The 23823-nt window shown below is 46.9% G+C and overlaps 1 protein-coding gene across 2 annotated transcripts in view; it reads right to left on the reverse strand.

Annotated features, from left to right (window-relative positions):
- Positions 1 to 439: 439 nt before the first annotated feature.
- The window catches only part of JHY (junctional cadherin complex regulator), a 37015-nt gene continuing 13631 nt past the window's right edge, over positions 440 to 23823 (reverse strand). For both annotated transcript variants that reach the window (XM_087875691.1, XM_060683207.2), the window contains 5 exons: positions 14684 to 15348; positions 12358 to 12655; positions 10299 to 10379; positions 4415 to 4540; positions 440 to 886 (listed from right to left, as the gene is read on the reverse strand). In XM_087875691.1, coding sequence (XP_087731817.1) covers positions 683 to 886; positions 4415 to 4540; positions 10299 to 10379; positions 12358 to 12655; positions 14684 to 15348 — 1374 coding nt within the window. In that variant the 3' untranslated portion in view covers positions 440 to 682. The remainder of the gene's footprint in view (positions 887 to 4414; positions 4541 to 10298; positions 10380 to 12357; positions 12656 to 14683; positions 15349 to 23823) is intronic.

The following is a 23823-nucleotide window of genomic DNA, read 5'->3' on the forward strand; positions in this document are numbered from 1 at the left end:
AGATGAGAGGAGAGAGAGAGAGAGAGATATGAGAGAGAGAGAGAGACACAGAGAGAGAGAGACAGAGAGAGAGACAGAGACAGAGAGAGACAGAGACAGAGAGACACACACCCAGAGAGATAGCTGTTTCCCACAAAACATGGGTAGGCATGGCTGGGGGGGGTGTGTGTCATGTGACTGGGTGGGAGTGAGTGACGTCGAGTTGGCCACACCCACCCAGGTTTTGTGGCTCCCGGTGTTTTCTTTTCTGTGGGAAACGGGTCCAAAATGGCTCTTTGGAGTGTTTAAGGTTGCAGACCCCTGGCCTAGATCTAAGTTCTTCATTTAGGCTGACCCTTAAACCATCAAAAGGTTTTTTTTGGGAAAAGGATGGAGCCCTGGAATGGAGGGAAGGAAAGAAAAGAAAAGAAAAGAAAAGAAAAGAGAAAGATCGCTTCTAGTTCATCGTACACTCAACGTTTTAATTATCAACAATAAAATCCAACAAAAATAAGTAAGGCTGAATGAAACTCATGGAGAAAAACATCCCAGATCTTGCAGAAGTTCATGAAACTCATCGTGGTACGCTCGTCCATTCGGACCAGGGGTGAACTACACGGCGAGAAGAAAACGGTGGGGGAGGGAGAGCGGGAAGAGCGCGGTGGGCCTACGAAGGTCGATGGGGGACGCCCCACCCCCCCCATCAGACAATATGGAGCGTTTTGAAGGCGGCGACCACCTGCTTCTCCTTCTCGTGCCTGTTTTGCAGGGACTCCAGAGAGGAGATGGGAGGGAGGTTCTCTCCGTTTAAAGTCCGCGCCAGATTTTTCTCCTCTTTGGTCTCTTCCTCCGACGATCTCGAGACGAAAAGCCGAGGCTTGGGAATTGTCTTGGCGTATTCAAGGGCCTGCAGAAGGAAGGAAAGAAGGCCACCACGACGGGTCGTGAAACAACCTCGAACCCCAGATTAGATAGAGACTATTTCCGAGGAAGACGCAGGTGGGTTCCTTCACGTCAGCGTCTCCCACAAATTCTTCCTCTCAAGGCTCCGACGAAGGAAACCCAAGCAAATTGGAGCTCTGAGCCTGGGTCTCTTTCTCAAAGGGCTTCTTTAATGACTGCATCGTATCGGCACAATTCTAAAGGAAAACCCACTCTAAATCTTTCCCGCGGTTTCAGTATAATTAAACTAGGAAATCGCGATAGCTATAGCACTTAAGACTTACATATCGCTTTACAGTGCTTTTTACAGCTCTCTCTAAGCGGTTTACAGAGTCAGCCTCTTGCCCCCAACAATCTGGGTCCTCATTTGACCCACCACGGAAAGATGGAAGGCTGAGTCAACCTCGAGCTAGTCAGGATCAAACTCCTGCCTGTGGGCAGAGTTAGGTGCAATACTGTATTCTAACTCCTGGAAAGGGAGGGAGGGAGGGAGGGAAGAAGGAAGGAAGGACGGAGGGAAGGACGGAGGGAAGGAAGGAAGGAAGGAAGGAAGGAAGGAAGGAAGGAAGGAAGGAAGAAAATTAGCAATAGCAATAGCACTTAGACTTATATACCGCTTTACAGTGCTTTGCAGCCCTAAGTGGTTTACAGAGTCAGCCTATTGTCCCCAACAATCTGGGTCCTCATTTTACCCACCTCGGAAGGATGGAAGGCTGAGTCAAACTTTTGAGCCAATCAGGATTGAACTCCTGTCATTTGGCAGAGTTAGCCTGCAATACTGTATTCTAACGACTGGGAAGGAAGGAAAGGAAGGAAGGAGGGAGGGAGGAAGGAAAATAGCAATAGCACTTCGACTTATATACCGCTTTACAGTGCTTTGCAGCCCTCTCTAAGCGGGTTTACAGAGTCAGCCTCTTGCCCCCAACAACCTGGGTCCTCATTTTACCTACCTCGGAAGGATGGAAGGCTGAGTCAACCTCGAGCCTGGTGAGATTCGAACTGCCAAATTTCAGGCAGCTGGCAGTCACCGCACTCTCACCACTGCGCCACTGTGGTTCAAACAACCCCATTCCCCAAATGTCACAGGTCACGTTGACCAATTGGGTTAATTGGCGGGCTCTTCAGGCACTCCTTCCCCAATCTTATCTGCTGCCAGTAGGGATGACCTTGATTCTCATGAGAAAGTCCTTTGTTTTGTCTAGTAAGGCATTCCAACCTCCTTCCCCACTTCCCCCTCTGTGTAGCAACTGAGGAACAGAAAGATGCCTGCGACCAAATTCAGTTCGAAATTGACACTTCCCCTACTTAACCATCCTCAAAAGATTTCTTTTCATCAAGCTGAAATTCTAGATTTTGTCTTAGAATAGAAGACATGGTAGAAAAAAAAAAAAAGGACCAGAAGGGAAAATTTTAAGAAGACATAAAACCGGCAAATAAATACCCTGTTTCCCCCAAAATAAGACATCCCCTGATAATAAGACCAATTGGGCTTTTGAGCGCATGGCAATAAGGCCAAGCGCTTATTTCAGGGTTCAAAGAAATATAAGACAGGGTCTTATTTTAGGGAAAACACGGTAGAGACACAGAAGGAATAACAAAATTACTTGATTCTCCATACTCCTAGCAAGGGAGTTTATCACTTCTTTTCCTTCTCCTACAGGTGAGATCACTGTAGTAGGAGGTGCCAGCCTCCACTCATACAATTGGTAGGACTTGTTCTTTGTGACTTAGTATCCAATTGGCATTCTTTCGAGGCGGTAGACTTGTTATACGATCATGTTTGAGGGTACATACATGTATATGCCTCTTCCGTCATAAATGAAAATCTGGCAAGATTTTTGCAATCTTGCTGCCTTAGGATTTCAACCGAGTAGGTTAAACGATCAAACAACAGTTGCTGGAACTGGGTATGTTTAGTCTGATGAAAAGAAGGACCAGGGGAGACATGATAGCAGTGTTCCAATCTCTCAGGGGTTGCCAAAAAGAAGAGGGAGTCAAGCTATTCTCCAAAGGACCTGAGGGCAGCACAAGAAGCAATGGGTGGAAACTAAACTGTTTCCCTATGACTATCATTAAGTGTTGTACCTTATGATTCTTGACAAATGTATCTTTTCTTTTATGTACATCGAGAGCGTATGCACCAAGACAAATTCCTTGTGTGTCCAATCACACTTGGCCAATAAAGAATTCTATTCTGTTCTGTTCTGTTCTGTTCTGTTCTGTTCTGTTCTGTTCTGTTCTATTATTCTATTCCAGTCAAGGAGAGAAGCAACTTAGAACTAAGGAGAAATTTCCTGACAGTTAGAACAATTAATCAGTGGAACAACTTGCCTCCAGAAGTTGTGGATGCTCCAACACTGGAAGTTTTTAAGAAGAGATTGGATAACCATTTGTCTGAAGTGGTGTAGGGTTTCCTGCCTAAGCAGGAGGTTGGACTAGAAGACCTCCAAGGTCCCTTCCTACTCTTCATTCCAATATTCTATTCCATTCTACTCCAATTCCATTCCATTCCATTCCCATTCCACTCCACTCCACTCTATTCCCATTCCCATTCCCATTCCCATTCCCATTCCCTATTCTATTCCATTCCATTCCATTCCATTCCATTCCATTCCATTCCATTCCATTCCACTCCACTCCCCTTCCACTCCACTCCACTCCACTCCAATTCCCATTCCATTCCATTCCACTCCACTCCCCTTCCCTTCCCTTCCACTCCACTCCACTCCACTCCACTCCACTCCAATTCCCATTCCATTCCATTCCATTCCATTCCATTCCATTCCATTCCACTCCACTCCAATTCCCATTCCATTCCATTCCATTCCATTCCATTCCACTCCACTCCACTCCAATTCCCATTCCCATTCCATTCCATTCCACTCCACTCCACTCCACTCCACTCCAATTCCCATTCCATTCCATTCCATTCCATTCCATTCCATTCCATTCCACTCCACTCCAATTCCCATTCCATTCCATTCCATTCCATTCCACTCCACTCCACTCCACTCCACTCCACTCCACTCCACTCCACTCCCTTCCCTTCCACTCCACTCCACTCCACTCCACTCCACTCCACTCCTCTCCACTCCACTCCACTCCACTCCCCATTCCCATTCCCATTCCATTCCATTCCATTCCATTCCACTCCACTCCACTCCACTCTACTCCACTCTATTCTCATAAGGGAGGAACTATGCTTGGATCACCAACACTGATGATGAAAGCAATCAAAAATCCACACGGTTCATATTCAAGACAGAGAGCCAGGGGCATTCTGATCATCTAAGAGTATGTTCAGTCTTGATCCTTGAAGACCAGTGTTTCTCAACCTTGGCAACTTGAAGAGGGGTGGACTTCAATTCCCAGGATGCTGTTGGGGGGATTCTGGGACTTGGATGTCCACACATTTTTGAGGTGCCAAGGTTGAGAAAGGCTGTTCCAGACAGTCTCCTACGGACAAAAAAAATCTTGTTTCGCTAGTTCCTACCTTCTGCCTTGACACGACTGATTTGTTCTCCGTTTTCGACTGAGGTTTCCGTGTACTTGACATATTCTTCAGGTTTTGTTCATTTACTTGCTTGGCGTATACTTTTTGGTGTTTTATCTTTTCTGACTGTCAAAGGACAAAGAGGAGGAGTTCAAGGGCAGGCTGGAGACGAGCGTTTTAATGCATTGTATTTATTTATTTAAATTGTTCAATTTGCACGGCCGCCTATCTCAAACCAGTTGAAAAGCTCAAGTACGGTCTTGAAAAGGAAGTGTGGAAGAGGGAGGAGCGGACTCAAAACTCTCGCTAACGGGACAAAGCGTTTTAGCCGGGCATGAATTTATGAGCTAATCTCTCCTGAACTTCTCACAGGAAAGGTAGCGTGTGAATATGACGATTCCTTAATTAAGCTGTTGCTTATTGTTAGCTTGCTTGACTGAGTTGGTAGGTCTTTGATTGGGGTATTGTCTAAAAAGATCAAAACACCTCCTCAACAGCAGTCAACGCTCAGATGATTATCATCATTATCTTTTAATGACCCCATAATCCCTTGCGGGGTGGAGTCTGGGCAACTGAATTGAGCCGAGTGTTTACTGGCTGGATGCCTTTCCTGTTGCCAATGCGGAGTTATATTCAGCAGATATATTCTCATTTGTGCCCAGAGAAATAGCTGCCTCTACCTAGGATCGAACTCACAGCCTCCTGATTGTGAGACGAGAGCGCCACCTCTAGGCCACCGCACCACTCAATCAACACCCAGATGAGCAGAAATTAACACAAAGGTTAACACAAGACCAACGATCAAGCTGTAAACGATACCCCAACTGGGGAACAACCACCTCAGACAAACAATCAAGCAATAAACAGCAGCAATAAACAACCAACCACCCAGAGGAAACCCCACTTCCTTATAGCACTGATGATACTATCTAGTTGGGTCACGAAATGTCTGCAAGAAAACAACCAAGGCCAGAGAGCACTAAGGACCCCACAGTTCAACCTTGAGCTACAAATATTCTCTCCTACTGGTATGGTAAATATTCTCTTCTATTGGTAAGGGACGCGGTGGCTCAGTGGCTAAGACGCTGAGCTTGTCGATCGAAAGGTCGGCAGCTCAGCGGTTCGAATCCCTAGTGCCGCATAATAGGGTGAGCTCCCGTGACTTGTCCCAGCTTCTGCCAACCTAGCAGTTCGAAAGCGCGTAAAAAATGCAAGTAGAAAAATAAGGCGACCACCTTTGGTGGGAAGGGAACAGCGTTCCGTGCACCTTTGGCGTTTAATCATGCCGGCCACATGACCACGGAGATGTCTTCGGACAGCGCTGGCTCTTCGGCTTTGAAATGGAGATGAGCATCGCCCCCTAGAGTCGGGGTCAACTAGCACATATGTGCCAGGGGAAGCTTTCCTTTTACCTTATTGTTATGTTGAAGATCATACATTGTTTCCCCTACCTGCTCTCCAGCAGGATTGGGTACTACAAAATCACCACTATAACTTGCTAAAAACAATTGAGTGTAAGTTGAGCAAATGTAGAGTACTGACCCTGTTGTACCAGTAACATGGAAAATACCTAGCATGTTTCCATTCATTGAAAGTAAAAAAATAAAATAAAAATAAAAATATGAAAGTTTGGGAAAGAGGCTTTTTTTCTCAATTCTTTCTCGGTTAATCAGCTTCATCTTCTCTTTTGGGCCAAAGGAGAAACATCAGGCATCAGATTAATGGCCAATGTTTCCTAACAAGGCATAATGCGCGTTCAGCTCTTCACAATTAGATTTTTCTCGGTTGGGTTGACTTCCATTATTATTATTATTATTATTTTTTATCCTTTTGTGATAAAGCCAGGACCATCTAAATTCCCCAGAACAGCTCAACTGCATTAAAGCAAGCAACCTCGGTTACACTAGAAGAGAATGGATTTGTGCATCCTGATCTGCAATTGGAATTCTCTGCAGGAGAATACAGACTAATGGATATGTTCTACCAAGGCTTTAAAAAAAAAAAAAGCTACACCTTGGAAGCCTGATCTACTCTGAACATAGCCAGACGTTTTCTGGACATTGATTTATTTATTTTGGTCGTGAAGGACAGAACCCAAGGGAGCTTAGCCTTTGGAAGTTGGAGGACTTCCGGACCGGAGGCTAAAACATACGATGAACGGTTGCAGGAACTGGGCATGGCTAGTCTAATGAAGAGAAGGACCAGGGGAGACAGGATAGCAGTGTTGCAATATTTGAGGGGCTGCCACAGAGAGGAGGGGGTCAAGCTATTTTCCAAAGCACCTGAAGGCCAGACAAGGAATAATGGATGGAAACTGAACAAGGAGAGATTCAACCTGGAGATAAAGAGAAATTTTCTGACAGTGAGAACAATCAACCCATGGAACAGAAGTTGCCTTCGGAAGTTGTGGGAGCTTCATCACTGGAAGCTTTCAAGAAGAGACCAGACTGCCATCTGTCAGAAATGGTGTAGGGTCTTCTGCAGTGGGTTGGACTAGATGACCTACAAGGTCCCTTCCAACTCTTAATCTGAAACCGAATCTGAGTTAGCAAGGAAAGGAAGGTGGTCAAGTCCTGTTAAGATCTTCACGTGACTTTTTATCTTTTCTCCCTCAATTTGTGAATTTAGGTGGGCCTAGTGCAGAGGTCTTCAAACTTGGCAGCTTTAAGACTTGTGGACTTCAAGTTCCAGAATTCTCCAGCCAGCATAGCTGGAGTTGAAGTCCACAAGTCTTAAAGCTGCCAAGTTTGAAGACCTCTCACTTAGTGGTTAGAATACCAATCACGATCAGCTTCTCCCCACTTACGTTTTTCTAAGGAAATGCATACCTAAAATGAATTAATTTATCAATTAAATAAAATTAGCACACCCACATACAAGACTTCTTTTGTAGCAGTGGGCAACTCTCATATCTTCAAAAATAGAGGATTACATTCAAAGATTTTTGTTGAGTTACGTGAATGCCACATCTGGTTCAGCATTCAAGTTTTAACAAAGACCCACCAAGGACATGGATGGAAACTGAACAAGGAGAGATTCAACCAGGAAATAAGGAGACATTTTTCTGACCGTGAGAGCAATCAACCGATGGAACAGAAGTTGCCTTAGGAAGTTGTGGGAGCTTCATCACTGGAGGCTTTGAAGAAGAGACTGGATTGCCATCTGTCAGAAATGGTGTAGGGTCTCCTGCTTGGGTGGGGAGGAGGGTTGGACTAGATGAACTACAAGGTCCCTTCCAACTCTGTTAAGATCTGTTAGGACAGACTTCTGCAGGAGTTTAAATAAACTCTTAACCTTCCCAGGATTGTTACCACCATACTGGAAATATCCTCAAGAGCAAGTTCTGAAATGGTACGTCTCTTCTGCTGATTGTCTCCTTGGTCAGCTATGTTGTTGAGCAAGGTAACCCAACTGATCAGCAAAAGTAGAACTCTCTGTTGTGAATGGACCCAGGAATGGATCCATCCATCCAATCTTTCATCCAGGCACGTGCAACTTCCAGATGCTTTGAATAACATCTCCGACGATCCTTTGTCTTTGGCTGTGCTTCATGGGATTAACGTGATTGGAAGTCTAAAATATCTCAAGAATACCAGGTTGTCTTGTTGTTGTTAGTTGTGGAGTCGTGTCCGACCCATCGCGACCCCATGGACAATGTTCCTCCAGGCCTTCCTGTGCTCTGCCATCCCCTGGAGATCATTTAAGCTCATGTTGACTGCTTCAGTGACTCCATCCAGCCACCTCGTTCTCTGCTGTCCCCTTCTTCTTTTGCCCTCCATCGTTCCCAGCATTAGGCTCTTCTCCAGTGAGTCCTTCCTTCTCATTAGGTGGCCAAAGCATTTGAGTTTCCTCTTCAGGATCTGGCCTTCTAAAGAGCAGTCAGGGTTGATCTCCTCTAGGACTGACGGGTTTGATCGTCTTGCAGTCCAAGGGACTCGCAGGAGTCTTCTCCAGCACCAGAGTTCAAAGGCCTCCATTCTTTAGCCTTCTCAGCCTTCCTTATGGTCCAACTTTCACAGCCATCCATTGCAACTGGGAAAACCATCGCCTTGACTATACGCACTTTTGTTGACAAGGTGATGTCTCTGCTTTTTAGTATGCTGTCTAGATTTGCCATAGCTTTCCTCCCCAGGAGCAAGCATCTTTTGATTTCTTGGCTGTAGTCCCCATCTGTGGTGATCTTGGAGCCCAGGAAAATAAAATCTGTCACTTCCTCCATTTCTTCCCCATCTGTTTGCCAGGAGTTGAGAGAGCCGGATGGCATGATTTTAGTTTTCTTAAGGTTGAGTTTTAAGCCAACTTTTGCACTCTCCTTCTTCACCCGCATCAGATGGCTCTTTAGTTCGTCTTCACTTTCTGCCATTATTTTTTTTTCTTTTGTATATGTTTTATTTGCAGTTTTTCTTTAACAACCAACAGTTTTTGTAGACAGTGACTGGGTTAACATATTTTTCACACAGTGCTCACAGTAATAATACAATTACATATACAGGATTTTTATCTCCCAACTTCTAACCTTAATGTGCTCATTATAATTATAATACATTATTTTATGTATCAATCTATATTATGCTATTTCCCCGATTTGTACTCATTTTTCCCATTTGTTGGATTACCTCATTATCTTTAAACAATACTTTTCTCTCTTTATGATTTTTTAATCACTTTCTCCAAAAGTATATGTAAACATCAATAACATTTCTTTGTACAATATACTTAATCACTTAAGCCGTTAAATCACTCATATTTTAATATTATAAATATCACTCAGTGTTCCACCACATTTTCAATATTTCAATTTTCTGTAAACACCAATAAAACCAGTTGTCAATAAGATTTAATCAGCCCCAAGATTATATCTCTAAGTCCCCTGAATTTATAGTCCTTGAAAACTATATTTTCCAATATATTTTTTACATCCTCTTAATCATAAATTTAGATATACCTAGTCCTAGTCTTCCATCCCCTAATCTTAATATATTTATGTTTATAATAAATTCATATATATATGTCTTTTTCTTTTTTCATAGGCTTTTATGTGCATATTCTTTCTAGCCAGGTTCCACCTATGTAAGCTAAGTTGTATCCTGCTGAAAAGCAACAACTCAGTGCTGCAATTTGGGAGTTGTTGCTTTTCAGCAGGATACAAATCCCAGAAACTTGTGAATGAGATTTCACAGAACTAGGGCTGAAGAACAACTTAGCTTACATAGGTGGAACCTGGCTGGTATTGGTATGTAGGTCTTTGGTTATTCGGGTTTTCTCCCGCATAAAATTGGAAGTGTCTTGGCGACATTTTGACGAAGTCTCATTCGTCATCTTCAGGCTGGTGTTTTCGGCTTCGTGCTTCTAGGAGCAATGTGAGATCGCAGCTCAATGTGAGATCGCAATGTGAGATCGCAGCTGCGATCTCACATTGCTCCTAGAAGCACGAAGCCGAAAACACCAGCCTGAAGATGACGAATGAGACTTCGTCGAAATCTGCTACTATTTTTCCAATTTAAACTTTCTACTTATTTCAATAGTGTTATTGGTTTTCAATAGGGTTATAAGCCTGATGGTTTTCTATCTAGTAGACATTTCATTGCCAAACTAGGTAGCATCATCAGTGCTATCAGAATCTAGAGCAGAGGTCTTCAAACATGGCAGCTTTAAGACTTATGGACTTCAACTCCCAGAGTTCTCCAGCCCAGAATTCTGGGAGTTGAAGTCCACAAGTCTGAAAGCTGCCAAGTTTGAAGACCTCTGATCTAGAGATTTGTTGTCCATTCCCTTCTTCCTGATTTTAATTTGGTAACTCAGCCAAAACCCTCCATTTGTAATGTTCTGCAGGACAAAGAGCACGCAGGAAGAAGAAGATATTCATAAATGCCATTCCTCTTACTTTTTCTTTGATGGTTTCATAGTCAGGTCCAAGGCCTCCGAGCCTCACATCCATCTTTGTGTAACCTTTTGCCCTGGAGCCCTGAACAAAGGGGTAATATGAAGTTTTAGTTTAGTTTACTTTATTGTCATTGCACGTGGTACAACGAAATTAAATGCCGTCTTCAGGGTACATTATAACTCTAAAAACGCAAACAAATACATCCTTTTACATTCTGTATAATTGAAACTGAAAACCCGATATTGCACTATACCGTAGAATTCAATATGGTTACTGCCCTGGGATAGAAGCTGTTTTTCAGCCTATTCGTCCTTGTTTTTATTGTCCTGTACCGTCTGCCAGATGGTAATAGTTAAAAAAAAAAAAGGGGTGCCCAGGATGAGATGGACTTTTAAGAACGTTTTGAACTTTCTTAAGGCAGCGGGAGCTATAAAGCTCTTCCAAAGAGGGGAGAGGGCAAGCAATGATCCTCTGGGCAATGACGTTGACCCTCTGGTGCGCCACTTCCCGCTCTATGGTTCCAACTCCATGCGGCTGCTCCGGCTCCCGGAAGACTCGACAGCAGGCGGCTGTCCCGACCGGCCTCTTCTCGGCTTCCAGCCGGGTTTGGGAAGCTGCAGAGGAAGCCATCCTCAGTACCCGGATGGCGGCAGCGGCGGCGTAGTCTCCCCATGTGGGGCTGCAGCTCCCTTCACTGCCTCTCTGCCCCGGCTGCCGTAAGACTCTCTGCCCTGGCTGCCGGAAGACTTGGCAGCAGGCAGCTGGCCCGACTGGCGTCTTCTCCATTTCCAGCGGCTTCCAGCTGGGTGCTCACTGGCTTTGCCCACATCAACACGGTGAGGCCTGGGAGGCGTGCAAGCAGGGGAGGGAACAGGCACTTGCGCAGCTTGGCACCTTCGGGCCACTTGAGTCCCCCCCCCCATAGAAGGGACGGGGTTTGATGGTGCACGGAGGGAGCCTCTCTCTGTCAGACCCCCTGATAATAAGGCCAAGGCCATATTTTGGGGGTCAAAAGAAAATAAGACCCTGTCTTATTTTTGGGGAAACACAGTATCTATCTATCCATCCATCATCCATGTCTGTCTGTCTGTCTGTCTGTCTGTTTGTTCGTCCGTCCATCCATCTCTATCTATCTATCTATCTATCTATCTATCTATCTATCTATCTATCTATCTATCATCTTCCATCCATCCCATATCCATCCATCTATCCATCCCTGTCTGTCTGTCCTCCCACCTTTATTATTTTTATGAATAACTCAAGGAAATCTAAACATATTTTACATAATCCCTTCCTCCTATTTTTCCCACAACCACCACCTTGTGAGGTGGGTTCGGCTGAGTGGGAATGACTTGCCCAAACTAACTCGCGCGGGGGATTATGGGAGCGAGGGGGCGCTCCCATGTGACACCTCTCCTGCGTGAGCTGCATTGGCTTCCAGTGGTCTTCTGGGTGCGCTTCAAGGTGTTGGTCACCACCTTTAGAGTGCTCCATGGCTTAGGACCTGGCTATCTACGGGACCACCTGCTACCACCAATAGCCTCCCACCGGCCAGTACGCTCCCATAGAGAGGGACTTCTCAGGGTGCCGTCAGCCAAACAGTGTCAACTGGTGGCCCCCAGGGGGAGAGCCTTCTCTGTGGGGGCACCTACCATCTGGAACGAGCTCCCTCCCAGAGATACGGAGGATCCCGGACCTGCGCACGTTTCGTCGTGCTCTCAAAACTTTTTTATTTCAGCAGGCTGGCCTGGCCTAACTCTCCTCTTTTAAATTTTTAATTCGTGTGATTTTATAAATTGGGTGTTTTAATCTGTGTTTCAGCCAAAATATTTAATAATTTTAAGGGATTGTTTAAATATTTGTATTATCTGTATTTTATCTCGGCTGTTCACCGCCCTGAGTCCTTCGGGAGTAGGGCGGTATAGAAATTTGATTAATAAATAAATAATAAATAAATAGTCTGCAAAGTCATTTTGGTTATGCAACACTACAAGACGAAGATCGACACCCACCCGCCTGCCCCTTCCCTGCACCGTGTGGGTTCCTCTCCTTTGCTCACCTTCCGGTTCTCTTTCTTTCCTTTCCTTTCTTTTTGCTTTTCCATCTGAAGCAAGTAGCCCTCGGAATTGCTGCGGCTGAGAACGGGCTGGGCCTCTTCACCGCTCTCCAGGTGGAGCTGCGAGTCGCTCTCCCCTCTCTGGATTATGGGGGGAAACATGCTAGCCAAATGATTCCTGGCAAGGTGGTCATTTGCCAGCTGAGAGATTTCTCGGTGGTGCTGTTCTACCGCCTGGATGAGCCGCGCTGTTGGAGAGAGGCTTCTCTTCACCGGGTGAGGAGCAAGTGGCTGTGAGGACCTCAAGGAACAAGGGCAAGTAAAGAGGGGTGCCAGGAGAAAAAGACACAAGAAGCAATGAAAAGGCACCGAATTTTGTGAGCAGCTTATAATGCGGTCCCCCCCTTGTCAATAGGCACCCCTTTTAGAACCCAAATAATCTGAGGGTGGTGATATTCTCACCGGATAAGTCTTCTCCTGCAACCCCTTCTCTAGTTTCCAGAATTCTAGGGAATTCTGGGAGATGGAAGTCCAGAAGTCTTAAAATTGCTCAGGTTGGAGACCCCTGTCCCAATGTATCCCTTCCTGGGATCATTACTCATGGAGCCCCACTCCCATCGTCAACCTCCTGAAGCTACCTGAGATGATGTTCTCACCGGACAAGTCTTCTCCTCCAACCCCTTCTCTAGTTTCCAGTCTGTCTTTGGATCCTGCCCACGTTTCTTTCAATATCCTTCATCTTCTTAACTTCTTTGCCTTGCATTCCAATGTAGGAGTCTCCAACCTTGGCAACTTTAAGACTTGAGGACTTTTAACTCCCAGAAGTCTCCAGCCAGCCATGTTGGCTAGGGAATTCTGGGAGATGGAAGTCCAGAAGTCTTAAAATTGCTCAGGTTGGAGACCCCTGTCCCAATGTATCCCTTCCTGGGATCATTACTCATGGAGCACCACTCCCATCGTCAACCTCCTGAAGCTACCTGAGATGATGTTCTCACCGGACAAGTCTTCTCCTCCAACCCCTTCTCTAGTTTCCAGCCTGTCTTTGGATCCTGCCCACATTTCTTTCAATATCCTTCATCTTCTTAACTTCTTTGCCTTGCATTCCAATGTAGGAGTCTCCAACCTTGGCAACTTTAAGACTTGTGGACTTTTAACTCCCAGAAGTCTCCAGCCAGCCATGTTGGCTAGGGAATTCTGGGAGATAGAAGTCCAGAAGTCTTAAAATTGCTCAGGTTGGAGACCCCTGTCCCAATGTACCCCTTCCTGGGATCATTACTCATGGAGCCCCACTCCCATCGTCAACCTCTTGAAGCTACCTGAGATGTTTCCAGCTGCTTCCTCTTCCTGCTTTGACACTCACAACCGCTTCCCAAACACCTGCATGGCCACTTCCCATCCATTCTTCATCTCAGGCTCTACATTTTTCCAGAAAGCTTTGGCTATACTGACCTTGCCCAGAAAATCATGGCTAAACTGACTATCAACCCTGAAGCTGGCCTGGTTGAAGCCATCTTGGAGCTTCAGTGCTGCCACACTGGAGCTGAGGGATAGGGAGGGGGGATTAGAGATAGCTAGGGTTTTGTAGCCAAAACAAAATACTTTCTCTTGGGAACCAAGGACATTCTCACACCTGGTCAGAGGAAGGCGGAGTGATGTTACCAGGCAACCAGACAGATCATGTGACTGATTGTTTGGGATTGAGGGAAGAACTTTTACTTTTAATTACTGTATTTTTCGGAGTATAAGACACACTCCCCACCCCAAAAGAGGGTGGAAATTTGGGTGTGTTTTATACACCAAATGTAGCCCCACCCACCCGCCGTCCCCCACCCTTTTGGAGGCTGCAAATGTAGCCTCCCAAACAGAGAGCCTCTCAAACAGCCTCCAAAAGTTCCGTTCGAGAGGCTGCCTTTGCAAAGAAAAGCTCTTTTGCAAACGGAGCTTTTGGAGGCTGCAAATGCAGTCTCTCTAACGGACAGCTTCTCAAGCAGAATTTTTATTTTTTTAATGTTTCTCCTCCCACCCCCCACCCCAAAATAAGGTGCGCCTTATATTCCAGAGCGTCTTATACTCCACAAAATACGGTAGCTGAAAATTGTGGGAGCCTTCAGAGTCGGTTTTCACCAGATCTGTGCCAATATGATATATCCAATAAAGCTATTCTTTGAGGAATTCACCTGCCTCCGAGTTTTGCTTAGTATGGGTGTATTACTTGGAACCCCTGACACTGACTTTGGCTTAACGGGTGGATCAATAAAACAAGGAGGTGTCAACAGACCATCTCATTTGAGTACTTCTGAAAACGGTATTCATAAAACATTATCTTTACCCTGAGTAATCAAAAGCATAGTTGTTAGGGATCTCTTCTGTATAAATCTGCCAAGCTTTGCAAGATGCAACGGCTCCGTTTACCGGCTTTTTCTGGCTACCGTTGTGTGCATACGACGCGCGCTCCTCCCCTATGGGATTCCAGCATTGGCCATGGCAGGGGAAAGGCTGAGGCTCTGAAACGGTACACCTGTAGAAGTATGGGTGATGGAGTCCAGAGACGTTTTCAAAGCCGGCTTGGCACTTTTCACCCGCGCATGGCGAAGGAAACCCTGGCGAGCTGTGGTAGGAACTCCGCTGAAGAGGCTTCCCAGCAAAGGTTAAATTCACGGACCGTTTCTTGGCATGGTGCTGAAGAAGGTATGGAGCTTGGGCAGAGAACGGGCTGTTTTCACTGGCAACGTTAAAGCAGGCAGGTGGATATAACTCACAATGCAGAGAACCTCTGCTGTCCTGCTCCACCTCCGATGTTTCTATGTAAGCACTGGAACCCGGACAAGCATTCTCAAGTTCTAGCAGATTGTTACCACCGCTCGGCCGGCTTCTTAGTTCCACCTGGGTTCCTAAGGGATGTTGGGTGGAACCCTTGCTTGAGGGGGTTACGTTCAGCCATGCAGCTTGGCCGGAGCCCACGCCATCCGTCGGACACCTCGTAGATTGGTGAGCCTAAAATGAGTAAATTGTAAGGGAAATTTAAGGCTCGGTTCTATGTTGGTTGGGTAAGAAGAATGTTGGGCAGCTTGGAGGACCAACAAGGGGGGGGGAGAGGGAAGGGGAACCGGGGTTGCATGAGTGGGGGGCAGCTCACCACACACACACACACACACACACACACACACACACACACAGCTCAACATACGCAAGTGGCGGGTTCAAGTTGCGCAATGGGTCCTGGATTTTGGACGCATTCTTTAAGTTCGCCCATCCAAAGTACTCTGATTCGAAAATTGTTGTCTTACGATGCACCGTTATGCCCAATTGAAGGTTATAAACAGACAAACAGACAAGAAAGTTTTCCCTGCCTCCCCCCCCCCCAGGGGTCCTGAGTTTATTGTGCCAAATATGAATATATAGACACCATTAACCATTAAATGGGAATATTGGTTTCTCATCAGGGGTGAAATTAAAAAAATTCCCCTACCGGTTCTGTGGGCGTGCTTGTTAGGGGGAGGTCATGTGACTGGGTAGGCGTGGCCAACTCGACATCACTCACATCGAGGGGCTCTTCGCCGGCCCCTCCCCTCCCAGCCACTCCTTGTCGCAAATGGCAGAAAAATGGGGAGGGGAATATTCCTGCCTACCATCCTTCCCTCTGTCTGTGCTGAGATTGAGGAATGGACGACAGGCAGGAAAATCCCCTTCCCCATTTTCCTGCCTTTCACAAAAACGGCTCCATTCCAGCTGCTCCCCACCCTGTCCCCCTCCCTCCTGGGGACCACCTTAAAGGGACAGGCTGCAACAGCTCCGTTCTGAATGGAGGGAGAAAAGTTAGCATTCTCTCTGCTGCATTTAACATCGAATTCTGTGGAATATCGAGCAGCCGGAAGAGGTGAGCGGCGACCGGCTGGGCATGGGTGGGACCAAGGGGGGTAGTTACTACCGGTTCAGCAAACTGATGCCCATAATCTCTAGCGGATCTCCCAAACCGGTTCGAACCGGTAGGATTTCATTCCTGTTTCTCATGCAAAAGGACAATTTTCTTCTCTATAAAAAGTACAGACAGCCCATTTTGGTTCTTGAATAAATATATCAAATAGTAGTAAACTATATTTGGATTTCTTCCCAAGTTCTAATCGAAGGAAACCCACTGCAGTACATCTTCAGTTCTGCCTGCCTTTCTCTGAATATCTGAGCTAACTGCTGTCTGGCACAAGCACTATAACAGAGTTGGACGGGACCTTGAAGGTCTTCTAGTCCAACCCCCTGCTGAAGAAAAGAAATCCTATAACATTTCAGACAAATGGTGGTTCAAGGAAGCTCCAGCCATCCTAGGTGCCACGGTAGGTTTCCTCACATTCTGAGAAGAGAGACTGGACCAGTGTTCTGTCCCCGTCTCACACACGCACACAAACAGACAGCCAGGGGTTAAATAAACTGGCAGACAACCAATTCTTCTGATAAGACGCTTGGCAGCAACCCAGTAGCTACTTGCCAAGAACTTTTACTCAATAAACAAAATACCCACAGTCAAGAATTGTCCAGTTTGTAAAATAAATCCAAGGCCGATAACGTTGTTTCCAAAGATGCAATGTGACTCGATAGTAGTTAGTTTTGTCCGTCACAGAGTCTGAATGGCCACCTCACCCCCTTTTATACCCTGTGGGGTGTGGTCCAGTGACTCAGCCTAATCTCTGGCATGCCTTTTCTTCTGTTGCACGCGCTTATCTCTGCGATGCTGCCGAGGATCCAGCCAAGACTCATTACCCTCATCACTGTCCATCTGTGGCTGCATGGACGTGCTTGGCCCCGGCCCTATCTCTTGCCCTTCGGTGGACACCGAAGGCATTGCCAGAGAGGAGGGTCCTGGAGAGGGAGGCCTTGCCAACTCCTCTCCTTCACTCTCGGAGTCCTCTCCTGCCGATGACACAGGCTCAGGTAACGGAGCCACAACAGCCAGGGAATATTATTTGTCTGGCCCCTAGTCCCATGATGGCGAACCTATGGCATGCGTGCTGGAAGTGGAACGCAGAGCCATCTCTCTGGGCATGCCAGCCGTTGCCCATTGCTCTTCAAGATTCCAGTGTATGCATGTGTGCCAGCCGGGTGGTCTTTACATGGACGGAAGCACCAGAAGAGCAGCTCCCTAGCGCGCATGCGTGAGCTGGGAAGCTGAGCTTCCGGTTTCTGGTGCACATGCGCGCACAAAGATCAACAGAACTATCTCTCGGGGCACACTAGCTGTCGCCCATTGCTCTTCTGGGTTTTGGCATGCGCAAGCCTTTGAATGTGCGGGAGTTCCAGAAACTGGAAGAGCAGCTCCCCACCACGCATGCATGTGCTGGGAAGCTGAGCGTCCGGTTTCTGGCACACACATGTGCACTGGTCACCTGGTCTTACGGTTTCTGGTGCACATGCGCACACGAAGACCAACAGAGCTATCTCTCCGGGCACACTAGCCGTCACCCATTTCTCTTTTGGGTTTTGGCACACGCAGCATGAGCTGGTCTTTGCGTGTGTGGGAGTGCTGGAAACCAGAAGAGCAGCTCCCTGGTGCGCATGCGCGCAAGAGCCCCAGGGAGCTGCTTTTCCGGTTTCCGGTGCTCCCCCACGTGCGCCCGCTCCCATTTCGGTACTCGGTGCCAAAAAGGTTCGCCAATAGCGCCCTACTCTCTAGTAAGATGAGAAAAGGTTTACTTATTTTTAAATGTTTATATACCATGCTAAATACACACTAATAGCATGAATTTGGGAAGAAAACTGCTGTGCTAAAATGCCCAAAGCTCTTAGCCTCGAAGGCAATGACAAGAAAGTGTTTGGATCTCATTTTATTCTTCCAATAAGCCACGGAGACAAATTGAATTGACTGGGCTAGAAAAATTGGGCGCTCCAAAAGAGCATTTGAATTTCAGGGCTACAGAAATATAAAACAACTGAGCAAAAAAAAAAAAAAAAGTCCGTATTCGCTCTGTATTTTACTGCAATAAACACATTTAATTTAAATGCTTCTGGTGCATACGTTTATATAGGTGTGACAGTAGTCTTTTTGCAAAGTAGTTGACATCATATAAAGGTAAAGGTTCCCCTCGCACATATGTGCTAGTCGTTCCCGACTCTAGGGGACGGTGCTCATCTCCGTTTCAAAGCCAAAGAGCCAGCGCTGTCCAAAGAAGTCTCCGTGATCATGTGGCCAGCATGACTCAACGCCAAAGGCGCACGGAACGCTGTTACCTTCCCACCAAAGGTGGTCCCTATTTTTCTACTTGCATTTTTTACCTGCTTTCGAAATACTAGGTTGGCAGAAGCTGGGACAAGTCACGGGAGCTCACCCCCTTACGCAGCACTAGGGATTCGAACCGCTGAACTGCCGACCTTTCGATCGACAAGCTCAGCATCTTAGCCACTGAGCCACCGCGTGCCATCGTATACTTCGCTTAATTAGGAGGACTTGGGTTTTAGGGGATTTTGATCCCATCCTTCAGAACATCTCTCCGGCGCTAATAGGATTTTATTCTTGAGGTGATTAAGAAATGTTTGCTTGCTTTAGCTATTTAAGCTAAGAAGCTTGGTCTGCAAAGGAAAACATTCCTAGCGGAGGAGCTTGTTTCTAACCAGGAATAAAATCAGGTGTTTTGAATCTGAAACAGAGAGGAGACTCTCTAAACCAGCACCTCCCCCCCATCCTTTTGGGCACCAGGGACCAGTTCCAAGGAGAGCGGATTTTCCACGGACTATGGAAGTTTTGCCTACTGCCTGCATTGCACGGATGGGGCTTTGCTTGTTTGCGCAGCCCAGTTTCTGGCACTCCAAGGGCCCGGTACCGGTCTAAACCAGGGGTCACCAACCTTTCAGATCTCAGGGACCCCTAAATTCATAACTTTAAATCCCGCGGACCATTAATATGAATTAGGGATGGGGTGGGGTCCTTCAGGCACTTAGCATGGCCACCTGTTAGCAAAGAGAAGAGTCCGAGAGCCAGCGCTGTCCGAAGACGTCTCTGTGGACATGTGGCCGGCATGACTGAACACCAAAGGCACACGGAATGCTGTTCCCTTCCCATCAAAGGTGGTCCCTATTTTTCTACTTGCATTTTTTACATGCTTTCGAACTGCTAGGTTGGCAGGAGCTGGGACAAGTCACGGGAGCTCACTCTGTTACGCGGCACTAGGGATTCGAACCGCTGAACTGCCGACCTTTCAATCGACAAGCTCAGCGCTTTGGCCACTGCGCCACTTCGTAATATAAGCCCTACCCCCAAAATAAGCCCCAGTTAAGATTGTCAGCCAGATGGGTGCATTTAGAGTAACATATTTCCCCAAAAATAAGACCTAACCAGAAAATAAGCCCTAATGCGCCTTTTGGAGCAAAAATTAATATAAGACCCGATCTTATTTTCGGGGAAACATGGTAGTTGGGGGCAATAGGCTGACTCTGTAAACTGCTTAGAGAGGGGTTGTAAAGTACTGTGAAGTGGTACATAAGTTTAAGCGGTATTGCTATTTTAATTTTAAAAGATCTCTTAGGAAAGAGGTACAAAAAGTATCTGCCTGCTAGTTTTACTTCTGTGCTCCAGAGTGACCTTGTCATAATCAGAACGAGGTCAATTTTTTCCAGCCTTTTAATTGCATTTTTGGGAGGTATCCAAAGATAAAACAGGTGACTTCAGATTTGCTGGGGCTGCAGGCTCCCACTGCACTCCTTTAACGTGCCTAAATTTACCCTGCAAAAATCAGGGTTTTGTTCCTACTTATTTTTGGAGTGAAGTCCTCAACCCACCACCCAAAGTTTGGCGCAGACCTTGAACCAACCAAAGACAACAGTTGTTTTCTGCAAAAAGCAAACCAGCCCTTGAAATTTGTATCTTAGAGCGTATATGGAAGGTAGGTGAGAGTATTTCCTTGGGTCTCGATTATGGTAGCATCTTCTAGCCCTCATCTTCAACTTTGACCTCTGTCTACTTATAATTGGGGTCTCATATTTGGGCGTCTCACGGTTTGCTATATTTTTTGAAGAGCAACGTTTGTGAGATTACCGACTCGTCTTCATTACAGACATCAGAAGCGGAAAACCTTTGCTTCGTGAAGAAGAAAAGGGGGGGGAAAGAAAGCAAATTAGATTTTATTCGAACCGAACAAATTAAGGGCAGGCTTGGTTAAGTGGTCCATCTCTTTAAGCCAGAGGACCGTACACTGGCTGCTTTCCTCTCAGCACAATGCTTCAGGATAACAGTTAGGGCGGAAAAGAAAATCAGCCTCAGAAGGTCTTCCCTTAATTGCAACTTCTGGCATCAATAGAACCGTACCGGGACTTAACAAGAAAAAAAGACGATAGGGAAAGCATGTAGAACATGGTCTCTATGTTCCTTCTGATCCCTTGCCCTAGGTCAGGGATGTCAAACTCAAGGCCTGGGGGGACAGATCCGGGCCTGTGGGGTGCTTAGATCTGGCCTGTGGGACCACCCTGGAAACAACGAAGGACCGGCCTGCGGGGTGCCTCTGCCAGGAAAAACGGAGCTCGGGAGGGCCGCGTGCTCCGTTTTTGCTGGCAGAAGGTTGCAGAAGGCCGTCCCAGCCGAAAACAGAGCTCACAAGGGCCATGCCCCCCTTGAACTCCATTTTCACTGGCAGAGGGTTGAAGGAGGCCGTCCCAGCCAAAAATGGAGCTTGGAAGCCTGTTTACGCTGGCAGAGTGCTCAGGCCCCCACAGGTACCCCCGACACAAGTGACATCAAGCTGGCCATGTCCACCCTGGCCGTGTTCACACCAGCCCCGAGGTTAAACCAGGGGTGGGCTGCTAGGGGTTTGCAGGGGTTCGGGAGAACCTCTAGCTAAGATTCTGTGCAGTTTGGAGAGCCTCCAAATCCCACTTCTGGATAGCAACGCACACCCACCCTGCCCCTCCCCTCCCAGGAGTCCCCACATGGCCTGTTTTGGATGCCGGTAAGTGCAGGGTGCATGCGAAGGCTCGGAGAGGGCATAAAACGGGCCTACCGGAAGGTCAGGAAGGATGGGCAGAGGGCCTTCGGAGCCTAAGGAGGCTGTTTTCCCCCTCCCGGAGACTCAAGGAAAGCCTTCAGAGCCCGGGGAGGGCAAAAACGCCCCCTTCCTGCTGTGGTGCAGGAGGCTGACTAGGCCACACCCACCATGACCACGCCCACTCAGCAACCAGGCAGAGAACCCCTTGCTAAAATTTTTGAAGCCCACCCCTGGGTCAAACAAAACCCTGATGTGGCCCTCAATGAAATCGACTTTGACACCCTTGCCGTAGGTCATTGTATGGTCGAGTCTATCCACACTGGAAGCATGGCATGGGCTACCATGCACCACACAAATTTCAGAGCCATTGATCAATGTCTTGAGAAGAATCCTTTCTCCACAACCCCTGGCTCAATCTGGTATGTTCATTTTGGGGAGTGTTACTGCACCAATGGTGAGTTGCTCCCGGTTCAGTCCGGTTCTTGCGAACCTGTAGTAACGGCAGCAGGAGGCTATGCCCACCCGGCCGGACGTCATCACGGACAATCTGTGCACGCGCATCCATTATTCCTTGTCTGGCTTTCGGGTGCTTTGGAAAATAGCTTGAACCCCCTCGTTTCTGTGGCAGCCCCTCAAATATTGGAAGACTGCTCTCATGTCTCTCCTGGTCCTTCTCTTCACTAGACTAGCCAGGCCCAGTTCCATCATATGTTTTAGTCTCCAGTCCCCTAATCATCTTGGTTGCTCTTCTCTGCACTCTTTCTAGAGTCTCAACCTCTTTTTTTATCGTGTGGTGAACAAAACCGGATGCAGTACTCTAGGTGTGGTCTTACTAAGGCTTTATAGAGTGGTATTAGTACCTCCCTTGATCTTGATTGCATCCCTTATTTCTAGGTTGAATCTCTCCTTGTTCAGTTTCCATCCATTATTCCTTGTCTGGCCTTCGGGTGCTTTGGAAAATAGCTTGACCCCCTTCCTCCTCTCTGTGGCAGCCCCTCAAATATTGGAAGATGCTATCCTGTCTCCCCTGGTCCTTCTCTTCACTAGACTAGCCATGCCCGGTTCCTGTAACTGGCCTTTGGAAAGCACCATCAAAGCTGAAAGAGATGTTGTTTTCTGGGGTTTTTTTATTTTTATTTTGAAGTTAAAGCTTCATCAACTTCCAGTTAAGGCCTCAGGTGCTACTCCTCACGAGGTGAGATGGGGATCTCCCAGGGTTAGAACACAAAGCCATCCACAGTCCATTTAATCTTTGCCCGCCCTGGCCTCCTCCATTTCATCCGGCCTTCGCCCCAGGCTCTCTTTGTTAACCACACCGGCGTTCGGGTTGCCGAATATGCACTCAGAGTAACTGCTTAATGGTACTTATTAAAGCCACGTATGGAGCAGAATGTTGCAGTGAAAGGTTTAACCCCGGGGAACCCACGATTCCAGATGGCAAGACGATAACTTGTTAGCCGGAGCTTTTATACTAGTGATTAATGTTTGTAATGTAGTGACTCTAATTCCAAACTCTTGAGTTTCTAGCAACCGTTGGGAGTTAGGCCTTTATTGTCCTGCGTGGATGGATCAAAGCAGTGGGTAAAAATAACATTTTAAGGAGAAACTTCCTAACGGTGAAGACAATTAACCCGTGGAACAGCTTGCCTTTGGGAGTCGTGGGAGCTGCATCACTGGAGGTTTTTAAGAAGAGTGTGCGGTGGCAGCCAAAAAGAAGCCAACACAATCCTAAAATGGGATGCAATCAGGGGTGAAACCCAGCAGGTTCTGACAGGTTCTGGAGTACCAGTAGCGGAAATTTGAAGCAGTTCAGGGAACCGGTAGCGGAAATTTTGAGTAGTTCGGAGAACTGGCAAATGCCACCTCTGGCTGGCCCCAGAGTGAGGTGGGAATGGAGATTTTGCAGGAGTAGGAAGGGAATGGGGATTTTGCAGTATCCTTCCCCCTGGAGTGGGGTGGGAATGGGGATTTTACAGCATCCTTCCCCTGCCATGCCCATCAAGCCACGCCCATCAAGCCATACCATGCCCACCAAGCCACGCCCACAGAACTGGTAGTAAAAAAAAATTGGATTTCACCACTGGATGCAATCAAGATCAAGGGAGGTACTAATACCACTCTATAAAGCCTTAGTAAGACCACACCTAGAGTACTGCATCCAGTTTCGGTCACCACACTATAAAAAAAGATGTTGAGACTCTAGAAAGAGTGCAGAGAAGAGCAACCAGGATGATTAGGGGACTGGAGGCTAAAACATACGAGGAATGGCTGCAGGAACTGGGCATGGCTAGTCTAGTGAAGAGAAGGACCAGGGGAGACATGAGAACAGTCTTCAAATATTTGAGGGGCTGCCACAGAGAGGAGGAAGGGGTCAAGCTATTTTCCAAAGCACCTGAAGGCCAGACAAGGAATAATGGATGGAAACTGATCAAGGAGAGATTCAACCTAGAAATAAGGAGAAATTTTCTGACAGTGAGAACAATCAACCAATGGAACAGAAGTTGCCTTC

This window comes from Pantherophis guttatus, chromosome 9 (assembly GCF_059756535.1).
Source record: "Pantherophis guttatus breed Tessera chromosome 9, ASM5975653v1, whole genome shotgun sequence".
Classification (NCBI taxonomy): domain Eukaryota; kingdom Metazoa; phylum Chordata; class Lepidosauria; order Squamata; family Colubridae; genus Pantherophis; species Pantherophis guttatus.